Genomic DNA, 17,990 nt, shown 5'->3' with positions numbered 1-17,990 from the left:
TCCAGTTCTGATGCTCACATGCCCTTTGTAGGCGCTTTAGGTAGTGGACAGGGGTCAGCATGGACACTGACTGGTCTGTGGCTGCGCAGCCCCACACGAAGCAAGCTGTGATGTAGTGTGTGTTCCGACACCTTTCTAATCATAGCCAGGATTAACCTTTTCAGCAATTTGTGCTACAAATTGCTCTTCAGTGGGATCAGACCAGACAGGCTAGCCTTTGCTCCCCATGAGCCTTGAGTGCCCATGATCCTGTCGCCTGTTCATTGGATCAATTCAATTCAGTTTATTTGTACAGCACTTTCAACAGTGGACATTGTCACAAAGCAGCTTTACAGAAATGTATAAACTCAGGATATAAATGAATTCATAAATTTATGAATTTATCCCTAATAAGCAAGCCAGATGCGAGGGTGGCAAGGAAAAACTGCCTGAGACGACATGAGGAAGAACCTTTGAGAGGCACCAGACTCCAAAGGGAACCCATCTTCATCTGAGTGACAACAAATAGTGCAGTTATAAATAATTCCCTTCTATAAATGTGCAGTTGTGTAACCACAAAACTTCCTTGCACCACTTTTGGTAGGTACTAACCACTGCATACCAGGAACACCCCACAAGACCTGCTGTTTTGGAGATGCTCTGACCCATCTAGCCATCACAATTTGGCCATCACAATTTGGCCCTTGTCAAAGTTGCGCAGATCCTTCCTGCTTGCTTGGTTTTTTTTTCCGCTTACAACCCAACACCTTCAAGAACTGACTATTCACTTGCTGCCTAATATATTTCACCCCTTGACAGGCGCCAGTGTAACGAGATAATCAACATTATTCACTTCACCTGTCAGTGGTTGTAATGTTATGATCAGTGTATGTGTCAAGACTTCGACTAAAAGCTGAAAAATGTCAGTGTTCAAGTAAATACTTACTGTTTTAATACTAACTTACTTAATTTACTGTATCTCCACAATACCTAATACTCCACCATACGTCAAGTCTCCACATACAGTACTGTGCAAAAGTCTTAGGCACCTTTTTTTTTTTTTTTTTTTTTAGTACAAATTTTGTTATAGATGTTTATTTTATGACGTTTGCATTATTGAGTCAGTACAAAAACATTTCCAAACATTGTAATAATGTTACAGAAAAATGTTTGTATGTCAATAAAGAAAGCAACATATTACATAGCAGACCACTTTTCAGACAAACACAAAAATGAAGGTTGCTCGGTTGAATTTAAAAAAAAAAAAAAAAAAAAAACGCAACAGTTAAAGTCTGTGGCAAGATTCTCCAAGATGCTCAGTAAAAAACTTACCAGCCAATTTCCTTATAAATCTGCACAAGAAATACCCAAGACTACTGCTGTTTTTATTTTAAAAAGGGTTGTCACACTGTTTACTGCTCTTTATAATATTTTTAATGTAGAAATTAATGAAGGGTCTTAATTTCATTATTTTTGAAAGCATTTTTGCTCTACAGCCTTTCTTTGCGTGTACCTAACACACGTGCACAGTACTGTATACAGGTAGATGTACTGTATAGAGGTACATCTGCAATAAAAGCAATGCAAAAAAAGAAAGGAAAAAAAAAAGATAGAAAATGCAAACATAAACGGTGCATATCAGAGTCACTCAGCCAGGGTTTTGGGAATATTTTCATTACAGTTTGATCCTATCACAACAAAGTACACTTCTTTCTTGCTTTCTTTATTTATTCTTTCAGACTAAAACCAAATATAGAATGCATTTCTATAACATTGTGCAATTTTAGCTATGATTGACAGTTTGCAAAGCCCAATCTCTTTCGCATAAATAAAAATCAGCCACCCAGATAATCTTTATTAATTAAGTTTTTACTGTTTTTTTCCCCCCCCCCGCCTTCTCCGAACGCTTTACAGTATTTTTCTGCCCTCTTGTGGTTGGACAGGCTGTTAGCAGCGACTGGATCATAAGAGAAACCTACGAGCCTGACCCTTTTTGTCATATTTCTCATAGATCACACAAAAAAGCACCTTTTTTGAAGAACAGGATTACATAAAAAAATTAAATAAAAGCAACTCAGAAGGTAAAACTGCCTACAAAATAATTACAATCTATGTACAGAATGATGGCATCAATGATTACAGCACAACGTTAGTGAGAGAGATGGAGATGCATTACTTTTCTGAGTGGGCGGTAACAAGTGTGAAAAAAAAACTCAGGACATCTTTACACTTCTGGACTAAAGGACATGAACTTTTGAAAATTGCACTCCTTTACATTCAACAAAATGTTTAATGGTTTGAAATCAGGCCCAGATCATTATCAGTTCATTTAGATTTTGCTTTTCTCTCTAACATAAGGATTGAAATATAGCTAGCAAATCAACATCTCTGGAATGTATAAAGGAGGGAGAGCAAAAATATCATGTGTTTGTCATTCGCATCACAACAATGTGTTGTCCAACATGGTGTGTATCAAAAACTAACAAACTCCACACAAAACAGGGCAATAAAAATCCTAATGACACATGAAACAGATGGCAATTAAATAATAATCTCAAGCTTCAAAAAATATTCACACCATCTTTTCTATTTGTCAGCTGACTGTTCACAGTAGATTCCCTTTCCCAGTGTTCTCCTCTTCTTACTTCAAACCTGACACATCCAGATCCACTTCCGGACTGTGGAGATCTGGTGAATTCACGGGTGAACGTGTATTTGTGTGTGTCAGACTCCATGGAACATTACACACCAGATCACAGGGAGCATGAGTTTGGAAGTCCATGACAGGGTGTGGAACAGGAAATGTGGACAGATGTGTAGATCTACAGTCGTTTCCTTACGTGGACTTTTGCCTGTAGTGAAGCGTTAGGTCACCGCCACTCTTCCAAATGAAATGCTTTACTGTACGCAGATCCATGTTAGGATCCAGAACCTTTCAGAGGAAATTCAGAGCAAAGCAGTGTCAGAGAAATCCAGGTTATAAATAACAAACCAAATCATGACTTCAAGTCTTCAAATCTCTTAAACATTCGGACACGACCTGAAAGTAAATGCAATACAGATGAGGATAGACAGATGAGGATAACTTAAATCATTACCACTACAATTCTCAATCACAGGTTGTGAAAGAACAGTTATGGAAGGCAAAGATCCAAGAGTTATAGAAAACAGAGAAGAGATGAAGTTGAAAAACATTAGAAAGAAAGAAAGAGAGTATTGATTATATTAATTACAAAAGAATGAGAGAAAGCAGATACCCAAGACCTGAGGCAGTCTTCAGATCTGTACCTAATTCACACCTGATAGACTAAATTAGATTTGGACTCAGATCTCAGGTTTTTCCAGTTCGGATGAATCTGTGAACACCTTGGACAGTAAAAGCGATGATGGGCTTTACCTGGTCCTGACACAGCAGCTCGATCTTCTCTTCAGCCAGTACTGCCATGTCCTCCTCCTCTTTCTGCTCACTTGGCTTCTCTCCAGCTGAACCGCTCGTCTGGGACTCGCTGTCCAGGTTAATGATCTTCTCATAAACATGCTCCATCACTTTTCTCACCTGGAGCATGTCACTAGCTGACAGACGATCCCTAAACCAAGACAGACCAGAGAACACGCAGACATTACAATTTGCACACGTTTGCATATAGTTTGCATGGAAATTAAATAAACCTTTTTTAAACTTCCTTGAAGGTCAGAGAAGATTTAGTAACATGCTACACAGGTAAGACTGGATGGTTTTATAATCAAAAATGAGACCAATCTAAATTCTTGTGGTCTAATTTTATGATTTTGTAACCCAGACTAAAGACAAAATAATCTTATAATAATAACAAAACTTGCACAAAAAAGAATATTTTTCCTTTAAGAAAGATTATTCAACATGTACTGCAGAATCACGCTGTATTTAACATTTTTGGATAAACATCAAGACATGGGCTTTAAATACAATTATTACGCATCTAAGAATAAGACAATGTAATTAGGAAATGTGTTTAAATATGATCTATTTTTGATATATTTTACTGGAGGGTAAAAATCTGCAACAATCATTATTATATATTTGTCTAACAGATGACACTTACACTGTGTAATATCAACTGTAAGACTAATCTAGGCTTACGGTAACTTACAGTCTTACAGTAAACACTTCACCAAACAAATGCACTTGCCTTTAATAAAGCAATCATTTATAGACTCATTACAATCTGAGAGTGGACAATGAAGAAGTCCTTAATCACAAAGATTTAGGGATTAGTTTGAAGACTTCTTTATTATTTTTTTCCTTATTTAATTGCCAATATTGAGCAAATCGTAGTAAAATGTGAAAGAAACCCGACACCACTGCTATAACAGATGCATTCTGAGTTTTCCAATATTACAAGTTATTCTGTGATTTTCCTGAAATAGTAACCTACTTCTTCAACGTCTTGGCACCAGATGAAGAATGGGGCTGGAGGTAGAATGGGATTTTGTTGAATTTTGGCATGTTTTTCTGTACAAGGGAAACAAAGCAGAATAAAGGCTTCAGAAAGGAAGACATTTTTGACATGCATATTTCAAAAGCACTACTTGGGTCTTTTGGCCAAATTTAGTTACACAGCACTGGTGAAAACCTCTACCTGCATTAAATCTAACACTCTGAGAGGTCTAAATGCAATTGATTAAATGACATTTAGACTACAAACAGGATTGGCACTGAAGGGACTTAAGCACTCACATCCACTGTGATGTCAATCACCCACTGTGGAACCGTTTCATTGAGCAGCATGGACTCAGTCTCGCCTCCAGAGTCTCGACAGAGCAACCTGCACATACACAGAGCCATATAAAAAACTGAGGTTCACACCATGCATTCCAGTCTCTGTTTGTCCAGCAAGACCACAAACAAACTCAAACACTTATTAAGAAACATACCTGAACAGTGTTCTTCCTCCTGCTTCTCCAAAAATGACAGGAGTGTGTGGTGGCACTTGGAAATAACCGTTTCCTTTCTGTATCCTGTTCTCATGCTCGCCATTCACTAAAGCAACAAACACATAGACTTAACATGATATTCTGTAAGGAAATAATCTGAAGACATGGTACACAAAAGCATCGGCATTAACAGAATTTCTTACCATGGTTCAGCTCTGTTTCCTCATCCATGGGGCTGCTGTGTGTCCTGGGCCAATATTCCAACAGGGCTTGGAGCAGTAGTCCACCCAGATTCACTACAAAACACACAACAGCAGTCAACTGCTATTCCATGCAAAGAAGCATACATTCACTTTCAGTAGAACCTTTAAAAACCTTAAATCAACTTGATTTCAACAGGTTCCTTGGCACCTTGAAAATTCTACTCTTGCATTCACTGACATGATGTTTCAAAACAATTAGAAATGTTTTGCATGCTAAAACTTTGCCAAAACTGGACAGTTGAAGAAAAAAAAACATTGCCTGGTCTTTTTTTAATCTTCAAATGTCCATTTAGGCTCAGATTCCTGTTTTTGGCTGACAGGAGTGGAACCTGATGTGGTCTTCTGCTGCTGTAGCCCATCCACCTCGAGGTTTAACATGTTGCAGTCTGAGATGCTTTTCAGTACACCACAGTTGTAAAAAGTGGTTATCTGACTTACTGTAGCCTTCCTGTCAGCTCAAACAAGCCTGACCATTTTCCACTGACTTCATCAACAAGGCATTTCCACTTATTTAACTAGATATTTTTGCCTCACTCTATGTAAACTCTATAAATTGTTGTGCATGAAAATTCCAGATCAGCAGTTTCTCTGGCAACCATGCCACGGTCAGTCAATGAGATAACAGTTTTCCCCATTCTGATGTTTGATATGAACATTAACTGAAGCTCTTGACCTTTACCTTACTGAGCTGTGTACTGCATGAATGTGCATGTGAACAGATGTTTATAGTAAAGTAGCTGGTGATTGTATGTAATATACATACGTATGTACGTGAAATTCTGGTCAGCTTAAGAAACTCAGTGTTATTCAGTGCAACTACATGCTTCCAAACTAGTGGACTGTTTCACATTTTATGAATCTCATAGCTCGTATAATCTCGTAGTACCATAGAGACCTTTGTTGCCCATGTCAGGAGGCATTTTTAATGGAAATGTCATTGCACTTTTACATACCAGAATTGGCAGTAACATAATGTTTCACAAACAAATTTCACATTTTTTTTTTATGCCATCTGTTTCATGTCCCAAGCATAATGTACACCCTGCCACACACATTTTCACACTGACTCAGACAGAGGGAGGGGTTAAGGTCAGGGACAGACATATCACAGCACAGACAAGTGACTTTTACACATATACACATGTGTTTCTCAGATGACTATTCACACATATTGCTACACTCACATTTCGGGTCTGAGCCATCTGGACTGGTAAATCCAGCATCCTTGGCCGAGACCCAAGCAGCAAAGCAATCACTCTCATCGAGTGTAATAGTCAGCATCTATAAAGCAACAAATAGAATAAAATTACCAAAACGTACACCTTGACATTAAACACTGTATAACATTCTCCATAATGTAAATATTATTATGTAGATAAAACGTATATCATTTTAGAAATTATTCCACAGATGACTCATATGCAGGGATGTGACTCACCCCTGTTTTAAGATCCACGGTGAACCAGTTAGGCACATAAACCATCTTAAACCGTTTCTTGATCTCCTCATCAAACTCCATCTTTCCCAAATCTTCAACTTTACATGCCTGCATAAGGGGTACGGATGACTAACCAAGACACTGTGACGATGTTTGGATGCAAAGGAAATCAAAATGCAACAGTTCATACCTTTAACACATCCCAGTATGCTATGTTGTTGTTGGTGTCTTTGGTGAGTATGTGTCTCTTATCATTCAGAATGTGGCACTGAATTATACTGGCTCCACCTAGAGGACAAATTAAGGTACTGGAAGTGTGTGCTGATATTATGAAACCACCAGCAAATGGAAAAGTATGACTGAAAGAATGTGGAAATCCTAATAGTTTCACATTTATATGGTTGAATACCACAACAATTTTAAATACAGTCTAAAAGTTTTGAAATTGCCCTATAATTATAACGCATCAACTCACCATTAAAGACTTTATCGTAGAAATTACACGGCTTTATATGTATGGTGGTCCAGGAAAACAAATCAAACATACTTTGACACTTCTACTTTAAAATGCTGGTTGAGCATTTTGATATGGCAAAAGAGAGAATGCATATTGGACTAATTGGACAACCGTATAATCAGTACATAGACGTATGTAAAGTGCATAAATGCATAGAGCAGTGTGCAGTGAGATGCTTACCTTTAATAACCTGATCCGGCTGTGTGCACAGTGGTGTCAGGGGGGTACTGCAGTCATTGTCGTAATCGCCAGATGCTCGGAAATTGTGGATGCCCTTTAGAGACTGCAGGGTAATAGAGATTAAATGAAAATTGAGGCTCAAAGGCTCAAGGCTCAGATCTTACAAAGACATTATTGTGCTGAGATTTTAGCTTTTTTCAAATTTCAAGTTCAGAGAATGTTAAGTGGGTGACAGGACATGAACTAGTGGGACACTGTGTATAATCATGTGCTTGTAAGTCAATCAACACATTACTATTAGTACTTCGTGCCATATGATTAGAATCTAGTGCTATATTCAAACAAGTGGAAGGTTCAAAGTAAAAGCAAAGGCAAAAGGATGATTAAAGTTTAGGAGGGCGAGTCTGTATGATGTGTCAGGAACAGCTGGGGCAGGTGGCGTCTTCATTCACGTCACTGTAGAAGGCAGCTGTGCTCACCCATTTGTTAACGGTGGACTTTGTGGTGGAGACCCAGATGGCCGACGGTGGGTCCGCTGACCTGTCCAGCTCCATCTGTCCAAGGCCAAATATACATTCAGCAATTTTGCTTTCTTCGCACATAGGTACAGTTCTTCAAACTACACTCTAAACAATTTTCGCTCCACACCTGTTTTTTGCTTTAGCAACTGTCTTTGTATTTCACTGCAGCCTGTTACTTAAAGTCAAGGGACACTCAGGACAGTGGAAAAGAACACTGGCAACAAGTCAGTACAATTTTATGGACATTTTTAGTAATTATACAGTGAACTGCAGAATTATTGGCACCTTTAGTAAAGTAGCTTAATTTCACATTGAATCCATGAGAGAAATCTGACCTTTAATTGAAGTAAAACAATTTATAAATAAAATAAATATTTTTAACAAAATTGCTTATTATTGCAACAATAATTGGCATCCTGCATTTAGTACTTTATATAACTTCCCTTTGCCAACATCTTTCCCTACCATATCTGATAAGACTTGAGAATACAGAGCAAAGAATCTAAGAGCACTTCTGGTGTATGGGTGTATGGGTGTGTGTGTGTGGGTTGGTGTCAGTCCAGTCTCTGAGTACTCAACCACAACCTCTGCTCCTTGGCAGAGGTAGCCCAATTTTCACTTAAAATCTTCCAGTATTTAATGGAGTGCATGATGCTGTGTATCCTAAAAAGGTTTTCAGGGCATTTAGAGGAAAAACAGCCCAAGAACATCTCAGATCCTCCAACAGTGGGGATCAGGTTCTTTTCTGTATAATCATCCTTCTTCCTATGCCAAAACCACCTTCAGTGTTTGTTGCCAAAACTATTTTTGCCACATCTGACCGCAGAACCCAGTTCCAGTGGCGAATAGCAACCTCCAGGTGAGTACATACGTGGCTAGATGAAAGAAACGTCTGACATAAGTTTTTTTATTTTTGAATTTTTATTTGGAGATTTGGTCATCTTCTGCAAATCTCCAACTGAGATCACTGGAGAAAATTTAGCCTGTCTAATCATTCTCCTCATTGTGTGTGGGAATAAAATACACTTGTATAAGTTCATTACAGCTGTTTTCTAAACTTCTTAATTACTTCCCTAAAAGTGAATATTGGCATTTTCACTTTTCAATATTGGTGTAGCTATTTTTTTATAGCCATTGACGAAGGGAATTTGGCCTGTGCGTCACCTTATATTTATAGCCCAGTGAAACAGGAAGTCATGGACGACTGCTTAAGAGTTTGTAAACACTCCGCTGAACATAATAAACACAAAAAATATAAATGGGAACGTGTTTCAGTTATATTTTATTCAGCAGAATTTCTTGGTGTGCCAATAATTGTGACAAATCGTTTTGTTAAAACAATATTTTTGATAAAGGCTTTATTTTAATTTTCTGAGAATGAAATTACTTCTCTTAAAGGTTACATTTCTCTCATATTTTCAGTGTAAGGTTAAGCTAATTAACCACAAAGACATCTTATATAACCTGTAATTAAACTTATCTTTATCAAGGGAGCCAATAATTCTAGAGATGACTGTACCTGAAGTAAACAACACTCTGTAGATTTGTGTCATTATGGAAGCATGGTATTACAAAGATTAAGGGGTAAAGTGTATAAACGCCATCCTCCTGAAAACGTACACAGTGTCTAGTGTCCTAGTGTATTCCCACCTGTTCATATCTCACCTACCTTAAGAACAGGGGCCTTCTCTTCGCAAATGAGTACACGTATGTCTGGATTGCGCAAGTCTGTGCAGTAAATCTTCCGGTCCCGGCCTCCAGAGTAGACGTGTGTAAAGGCTTCATTGACCTGCAGTGCCCACACTCCCTCATCATGGACACGGTACGTGGCTATACACCTCTGCTGTCCCAGTGACCACAGCCGGATCGTGCCATCTGAACTGCCTGATAGGCACTAAAAACAGATCAGGGCACATAGTTAAGCACACTTTATTATACTGCTTCTCATAATGCTCTCTATAGCACAGCAAAAAGACAATATTATGTACAATGTTAATGACAAAACAGTGATCTAAATATATAAAGAGGTACAGGTCACTATATATTGCATCATGAAGCAGTTCCACTTGGTCAAAATGTCATTCAAATTTCAAATACTTTCATAAAATGTCAGGCACCTGAGTGCCGTCTCTGTTGAGCAGCAATGACTTCACATTATCTGTGTGTCCTTTCAGCTTCATGAGCTTGGCACAGGTGCGTGGGTCCCACACTCTTAAAACCTGAGAAAGCACACACACACACAAACCTCTAACTAAACAGGGCTAGCAAAAGAAACACATTTAATACAATTTATATGAAAAACTTCATGTATAAAGAAAAGAAAATTGGGACAAGCCTTCTCAGTTGATCCAGATACTATTACTGTGCCCATCTGATTCATCGCCAGACTGTAGATTGAATCCTTGTTCCCGCTGAGAGACGATGCTGCAGGATAAATGATAGCAGTAGAGAGGTCTTGAATTGACTGAATGAATAATGAGGTTCGATTATGTCTTGGTTGTGCAAATCTGGATTAAATTCCAAGCTTTAACTTTAGTACACTACCAACAATATTAGGATCATTTGTCTTGAGTAATTTGGCATATACAACCAATGCTACGCATTATCCATACAACATATTAAACATTAGGATACAACCAAGTATAGATACGTTTACTTATAAAGCCGTGGAAAGATACACAACATACACAATGCTTAACAATACACCGTATACAATATGTAAGCAATAAAACACTACAGAGAAGTACAAAGCTGACACTGGAGACTCCTACCATAAATGTTAATGTCTCCTCACAGAAACCCTCAACATATCAAATCGATAAAATGACGCACGTTATTTAATCTGTTTATGCGGAAAGTCCACCACACACACACACACACACTATTAAACCTATTTTACAACAGTGGACACACTAATGGGCATTTTTCCTAAGAGTTTAGAGTGATGTCATAGGACTGAATGGACATCGTCAGTGTGCTTCATCTACAGCACCTCCAGCTATTCCATCTTACCTTAGACATGTGAACAGATTGTCTGAGCTAATCTCACTACCAAACAGCTTGTAAGCAGCTCGCTCACATGAGAATAATTTTAGGAGATCATTCATTTAAGATTTTAACATCAAACCAAGCTGCTTCAAATTTCTCAGTTTTGAAAAACAAAAGAACATAAAAAAAAAAATAAAAAGCTACTGGGATACCTACAATATGCTAAACACTCTAAACATGGCTGAACATTCTGCTTCAACATAATTGTTACTTCAGTTTAAGTAAGCTGACAGACAGTACTCACTAGTGACAGTATTATTGGAGGCAGTCAGTGCTGTTAGTGTGTTTACATCCCACAAGAAGATCTGTCTGTCCAGCCCTGCCGAAGCCACCAGCTCTTTATCTTTAGCGTACGCTAAAGCTTTAACATAATCCTGTGCAGGAGAAAACACAATAACAGGTGTGAGTGTGAATTCAAAATAAATACCCCTCCATCATTAGGAATGTATTTAGAATCCATAAAAATTACTGTATAAGCTACAAAGATCTTAAGCTCTACTCAGGTTGGACTAGTCTTCCATTGGAAGGGGAGGTAAGTATTATCAGAGTATCTCAGGGATTTTAGCCCTGTCTAATTAAGTCATGTTATTAATTTTTACATACTGCATATGTATGGGTATGAGAAGATTATTTTAACATCTATAAAATGAACAAGAAATAAACCAAGGTAATAAATATATCCAATCCGAATTGACGTATTTGTAATGATTCCATTGTATCCTGTGGGGGAAAAAGGGGTTTAGATGATGTTTAAAAGGACATCATCCTTTTAGGCAAGTTACTGAACACAGATATAGCCTACATTTTATGGGTCTATGACCTACTAAAGGCTTTGTGTGTCCACAAACTCTACAAATGCTTCTGATAAAGGTCAAAGCAACCAGTCTGTATTAAAATGAGGTGTATGTATCCCACACGTATTGCAATTAAAATCTTTAGTGCAACAACCATGCATACATCATGAAGACACTCCCATCTCTGTGATTTATACAGGGATTGCTTTGCCTTTGCCTGTGCGAACTGATCTTAATTACTACAGCAACATTAATCTTATACCATCCGAATAGCTATTTACAATGCGTTGAGTGTTCAGACAAAAACGGCTACTATTATTAAAAATGTAAAGCTTAAACTAATAACTAAAATGTAAATATTTGTTATATAATGCAGTTTTATATACATCGCTAACACAGTAACTGCCCCCTCATCGAGATGCAACATTTCATCAATATCAAAGGCAAATGATTAGAGTTCTATATTTACTATTAATTGTACTGAACGTCTAGGCCAGGGGTGTCCAAATTTAAAAGACAGCCAGATTACCAAAATATTACTTTAATGCTCCAATATAGTGAATTTAATTTTAGTGAAATAACTGCAGCAGGGTATCAGCTGACAGCTGTATTTGTTTCACACAAGATTATAATCATAACTTTGTACTTATTTTCAGGACAAATGGCAATGACCACTTTAATCTGGGAATCTTTCAAGAATTCATGAATGGTTTTCCATGCTTATTAGGTGGAAGCACTGCCACTTATTAGCTCTATTAATGCTCTGATAGAAAAGGTGCTTCTGCCTGGATAGCTTCTAGCTGCTTCAGCTTCTCTGTCCTCTCATCCTCTGAATATATTTTGCATTGCCCATGATGTTTCATAATGTCTCATGATATTAAATTCCTTAATTACCTCAACAGTCTCTGGAAATATGAGACACGCATTTGCTATGGCTCTCGATGAAAAAACTATTCCTGTTTCCAGCTCTTTTGAAATCGCTCCTTCTCACAGATAACTTTTCGTCTATAGCCACGACTAAATATCATTCAGTGAATTAATCTGCAGCGCACTCGGAGGAAATAATTTAGCTGTGTTAACACAATCTACTGCCACTGCCAGCTGAAAGGAAAAACTGCAACGAGTTGGCAGACGGGCTTCCTATTATCCGTTCATCTGGCACTGAGGGAGGACTTTGGAGCCCCCTGGTCTAGCCTAGATCACGTTTTCAGCTTAGCCGTGTCCACGGATCCACTTTGAAATAATTTTTGTACTTACCTTATGTGTACGCAATGTCGACATACAAAATCCTTTATGTGCATTCCAGACTTTCACAGTGGTGTCTGATGAAGCAGATATCACTGCAAAATATTAAAAATACCATGTAACACTGGAATTACACAATGTACTGTAGTAATGAGTTCCATAAGCGATATGTGATAGATGGCATTTCTGCAGCAGGTTGGGTCTAAATTTTGACAGTTAATTATTTCGGAAATAACAGAGCTCTTCAAGCAGAACGCTTCCGAAAACCCTGCACCTGTGTGCAAAGTTCAAGTTCAGGAGAATATATAAACGTGCGATTCATTCAATATATGATGCGGATAGGGTTAACATCCAGGCCAACAGATACTTGTCCAGGTATATAAAAGATAGCTGCATATAACTAAAGTCATGCTCACGTGTTTTTCCGTTGCAGCAGAGGACGATGTCATTGACCCAGTCTGTGTGATGCTCCATTGATGCTATGTAGGGGTCCTGCTGAAAAGCACACAAAACAACGGCAACGTCAGTGAACTTCCAATTTTCAATTGAGATGCTGGCTAGATCAAAATATTCCATTACTAGTTAGCCTTGTGTTTGCTTCCAACATTATTACACTACCAGATTAGCACAGACACTGAATAAGGAACTGACAGATTGGTACCTTGTGCTGGTTGACGCTCCATATCCGGATGATGGAGTCTCGACCAGCGGTGAAGAGCCGGTTAAGAGCTGGGTCAAGCTGTAGAGCATTAACTCCATTACGGTTGTATTTCTCCACTTCATCTCTGATCACATACGACACCTGGGGCACATGGAAAATGCAGGATTTTTATGAAGAAAATGAGTTTATTTTCTTATACGACACAGAAATGTTGCCTCATATCACACTTAAACCAGCGCATCTGGCATTTACCGTATCATCCCACTTAAAACAAAACAAAAAAAAAATCCATATTTGTATATTAAACATCAAATACACAAGCCTGAAGCTTGTGTATAGTAGTGGTGGGCGATATGACAAAAAAATAAATAAATAAATGAAAAATATTCATGATTCTTGAAGGCATTGTGTATAACAATATACTATAACAAGGTTGCATTTAAAAAAAAAACAATTTAATGTCTACAAAAATTATAATTTAAATTAATTTAAAAAATTATAATTCAGAATTTTACATAAATGTTTTTCATATTTATTTATAATCTTATACAAAATAAAAATATTTAACACAATCTTTAATATTTGGTGGGGTGGTGGTGAGGGTACAAATCTGTAAAAATGAACAATTTATAATTTTAAAGGTTAAATACAAGATCACATCAGCTGTTCCTAGTCATTAATTAAATTAATTAAAATTTTTTTTAAAAGATATCAATATATCCACATGTTATATTGTCATATTGCCCAATCCAAATGTATACAGGTATAAAATATGTCTGATAGAGATACATTTTCAAAGCAATATTAGATTTCCAACGAGGCAACTGTGGTGCACGTGCATCGTTCACTATAACTGCAAAATTATTTAAAGTGTCTTCTGGGAAAATTATAATAATATAGAAAAGAAATTCACATGGCATTGTACTAGTCTTAGGTACTTAGGTGTGTCAATTGTGCAAAGCAAAGATGACTTCAAAAATAAAAGTAATAATATACATTTTCATAAAAATGTACATTATAGAGCTGTAAACAATAATCAACTAAACCACTTTGATATTTGGTGTCACCACAGCTTGCATTTAAACCTGCAGCAGTTCTCTGAGGTTCACTCGTGCAGTTTTATAAGGAAATCAGCTGATAAGCTTTTCCAAGTATCTAGGAGAGCCAGGCACAGTTCTCCTGGAGATTTCTGCCTCACTTGCTTCTGTTTTTTGCAGATAATCAGAGACATGCTCCGTTATGTTTTATCTGAAAAATGGTCTATTACTTAAAGATGTTACTTTTATGATGTACAAACGTTTCAGTTTTACTGAAGATGAATGTTCGGAAAGCTTGGAACGTTCGACACACTAAGGCAGAATAATCAGATAAAAAATGAATAATTAAATAAATAAAAATATATACCAAAACCAAGCTAGATCTACTAAGGTGTTTGCAAGAAAATAAAAAAAATAATAATAATAAAAAAAAAACAAACAAAAAAAAAAAACACACACACACACACAGAAAACATCAAAACTTTCCACAAAAATGATCACCATTCTGACACATCATCAAAAAATGTGGATTATAAACTTCACAAAGCTGGATTTCAAGGCAGGGCTGCTGCTAAGAAACTGCTTGTATCGAGTCTGACGCACAAGCAGACATAAGCTGGTATAATGTAGCGCAAAAGCAGGATGCCTGAGCAAAAGGAAAAGTACCATGTGATGAGTCATGCATTACTCATTTTTTTCTACATCCAGCTGTATTTCTGCTTGAAAAAAACAACCCAAGGATGTTTTCAATCCACAGACTGTTGCTTGCTGTTTAAACATGACAGTGCATTTGGAATGGCATGGGCAAGCGTCTCAGCGGAGTGATCATTTTAACTTCAGGACCTCCGCATGATCCCATAATGGGCAAGAAATATAAAGCCATTTCACAAAGCCAAGTGCACCCTGGGGTGCAAACACTGCACATGTATGATTTAGCAAGATGATAACAAATGATCCCATAGACACAGATAAATAAATTCGAAAGGTTTCATGAACCATCTGAATCTCTGTATAAAGCATCACGATCTCTGTATTAAGTCACAAATCATGTGCCTTCTGAGGCCTTCGCCTTCACCACCTTTAAATCTTACAGATCCAAATTTTAACCTTACTGCTCTCTCTTTGTGAATGCAGTATGAATGATGGAGAGTCAATAAATTTCTCAAGACTGCTAAACTAAAAGAAAAAAAATAAGATTGTGTCACGATGACTAATTTGTTGCAAACAACCAACTGAACCACAGCTAACAGGGACGATAGGCCTAATACATCATATCACGATTCTCACAGACCCTTCCAGCAAAACAGCGGTGGTTTATTTAAAACACAAGTTCAATAACACTTAAACATTTACAACAGAAATGATTTAAAAATAAAAAGGAGGGGGAAAAAATGTAAAATTTACATTGTGCTCCCCTGTTGGAGGACAATAAGGAGCAACATATAGAGCTGGGTTTTTATGGACTATTAAAGCCATCCCTAAGAGATGGAGAGAAAAAATGAGAAGGGAAAAAAAAAAAAAAAAAAAAATGTAAAGCAAAAATTAAAAATAAAAAAACTCAAAAAATAAGAGGAAAAATACAAGAAAATAATATGTACTATGCATATCTGCAAGTACCCAAAAAAAATAATACAGGGGAGAAAAAATTACAGTGCCAGCTGCTTAAAGTTGGTAATTATTCAAAAAATAAATATATATATATATATATATATATATATATATATATATATATATATATATATATATATATATATATATATGTATATCACAATATCCCTTTAAAGTGTAGTGATATAAATTACTAGGAATTACAGATATTATATTGTCATGTTTAGTATCAAGGAGAGGGAAGTTTTCTTCACTGAATACACACACATCGTCCTAACAGACACATGCCTCGGACTGTAGCGATATGAACCCTATCAGTGATCTGTGAATCACAACAAAGCACGGTCCTTCATGTTTCATAAACGCAAGCCCAGATGTTTCCTAGGCATGCCATGGGAGTTTACCATTGTTGATGAGATTCCAGCCACATAAATAAGCACACTTCTACACTTCTAGATGATTTTGTTCTCTTATAAATTCACAACTGAATCAAATAGGAATGATGTGGTTTTGCATGATCTGGTCTACTGGGGATTTAGGTCTGCATACTGAATTTTTGACCAGAATTTTGTAATCTAACTGGACAACTGTTATCGCACAGTGTAAAGCAGATTTAAATGCCTTGGAGTTCAACCTTTCTTGGGTTTTGGAGAAAAGCTCTGTTGACAATGCCAACTCATCAACCCTGATCAGTTACTAATGTCTGTCTCTTTTCTCTAAAGTGTGAAAGTTGCTCCTCTGATTTCTGGATTCAAGTTCACACATTATATAGATAACAATAAGCTCATAACATTGTCCAGTAATGCAGCAGGGAATATTGATATATTGATACTTCAGTATAAATACTGGCTAGCTATTATTACGTTTCAAACACTATCTAGGCTTCGTATATACTTATGCACTTTGCGCCAATTTTACGACAGCTCAAAATACGGCAGACTGATATACTGATATACGGCGACACCGGGGGCATTCTGGTTTGCCAAATGTGAACAAATTTTGTAGTTTGATACAAGTGTCTTGATTTTTCTGTTAACGAACCTATAACTATCTTAATTATTCTGCGTTTTAATAATTTGCGTGAAAGAGCCCAATGTTACTCTACTGCAGGGATGAGTAGGAAGGGGGCGTGGACTTAGCTTTAGCGTTAGCTTAGCAGAGAGCTAGCAATCAAATTCACACGACGTGTCAGAAAAATAGACAAATGCATAATGTACAAACTGGACATCTACTACAACTTCATCAATACGCATTATTTTTATAGATAGGAACAAAATAAAAATAATGTCCACCCAAATACGAGGCAGTAAAAGCACTGGAACAAACTATAAGTATGCTAGCTGAAGATTGTTGCTAGCTCCCGAGTCGGTAATCAGGGGCTGAATATCAAATGCATCCAATTTGATACATAATGCACTTGCGTCTGTCGTATAAGGCGCTATTTCATCCCCTATGTAATGCACTTATGTAGAGAGTAGAGAGTAATTTGGGATTCAGCCCCAGGTCACAGACTCCGCTCGGGTTTGACACAGATATGATGATAAAATACACACACAGTATTGAGAAAGCTTCACAGATACGTCCTTAAATAATCATCACCAAATGCTTGTCTATGCACATGTAAAAGAACGCCGTGAAAGTGGAAATTTACCTGCACTTTCCTCCGCCCGGCAGCATTCTGCCTGTGATGGGTCGCCATCTTACATGTTGACAGCATGACGTCACTTCCGTGAAGCGGAAAAAAAACCCGCGCGCAGTACAGGAGCTGTGCAAATGACAACATGA

At 37.3% G+C, this 17,990-nt stretch overlaps 1 protein-coding gene across 4 annotated transcripts; it reads right to left on the bottom strand.

Annotated features, from left to right (window-relative positions):
- Positions 1 to 1,245: 1,245 nt before the first annotated feature.
- wdr48a (WD repeat domain 48a) lies at positions 1,246 to 17,990 on the bottom strand. Of its 4 annotated transcripts, none has more exons than XM_053235216.1 (19): positions 17,857 to 17,990; positions 13,561 to 13,701; positions 13,316 to 13,394; positions 12,912 to 12,994; positions 11,105 to 11,234; positions 10,148 to 10,236; positions 9,930 to 10,031; positions 9,482 to 9,706; positions 7,771 to 7,845; positions 7,292 to 7,394; positions 6,785 to 6,915; positions 6,595 to 6,702; positions 6,341 to 6,437; positions 5,097 to 5,189; positions 4,894 to 4,999; positions 4,697 to 4,784; positions 4,395 to 4,471; positions 3,377 to 3,566; positions 1,246 to 2,911 (listed from the first exon to the last, which is right to left on the bottom strand). In XM_053235216.1, the coding sequence occupies exons 1-19, from the start codon at positions 17,986 to 17,988 to the stop codon at positions 2,816 to 2,818; spliced, it is 2,145 nt and encodes a 714-aa protein (XP_053091191.1). In that variant the 5' UTR covers positions 17,989 to 17,990; the 3' UTR covers positions 1,246 to 2,815. The 4 variants fall into 4 exon arrangements, with proteins under 4 accessions (XP_053091191.1, XP_026770193.3, XP_053091194.1 ...); XM_026914392.3 differs by having other exon boundaries at positions 6,785 to 6,882; XM_053235219.1 differs by having other exon boundaries at positions 13,316 to 13,391.

Source organism: Pangasianodon hypophthalmus, chromosome 1 (assembly GCF_027358585.1).
Source record: "Pangasianodon hypophthalmus isolate fPanHyp1 chromosome 1, fPanHyp1.pri, whole genome shotgun sequence".
NCBI classification, from domain to species: Eukaryota; Metazoa; Chordata; class Actinopteri; order Siluriformes; family Pangasiidae; genus Pangasianodon; species Pangasianodon hypophthalmus.
This window is presented reverse-complemented; position numbering and strand designations above follow the sequence as displayed.

Bases quoted from the DNA above. Each gene is read 5' to 3' on its own strand.
- wdr48a (XM_053235216.1), bottom strand. From the start codon at position 17,988: ATGTTGTCATTTGCACAGCTCCTGTACTGCGCGCGGGTTTTTTTTCCG. The intron at 6,703-6,784 runs GTATGAACTGTT...CCCCTTATGCAG, and splicing joins CATACTGGGATGTGTTAAAG to GCATGTAAAGTTGAAGATTT. The intron at 4,472-4,696 runs GTGAGTGCTTAA...TCCCTTGTACAG, and splicing joins TGATTGACATCACAGTGGAT to AAAAACATGCCAAAATTCAA.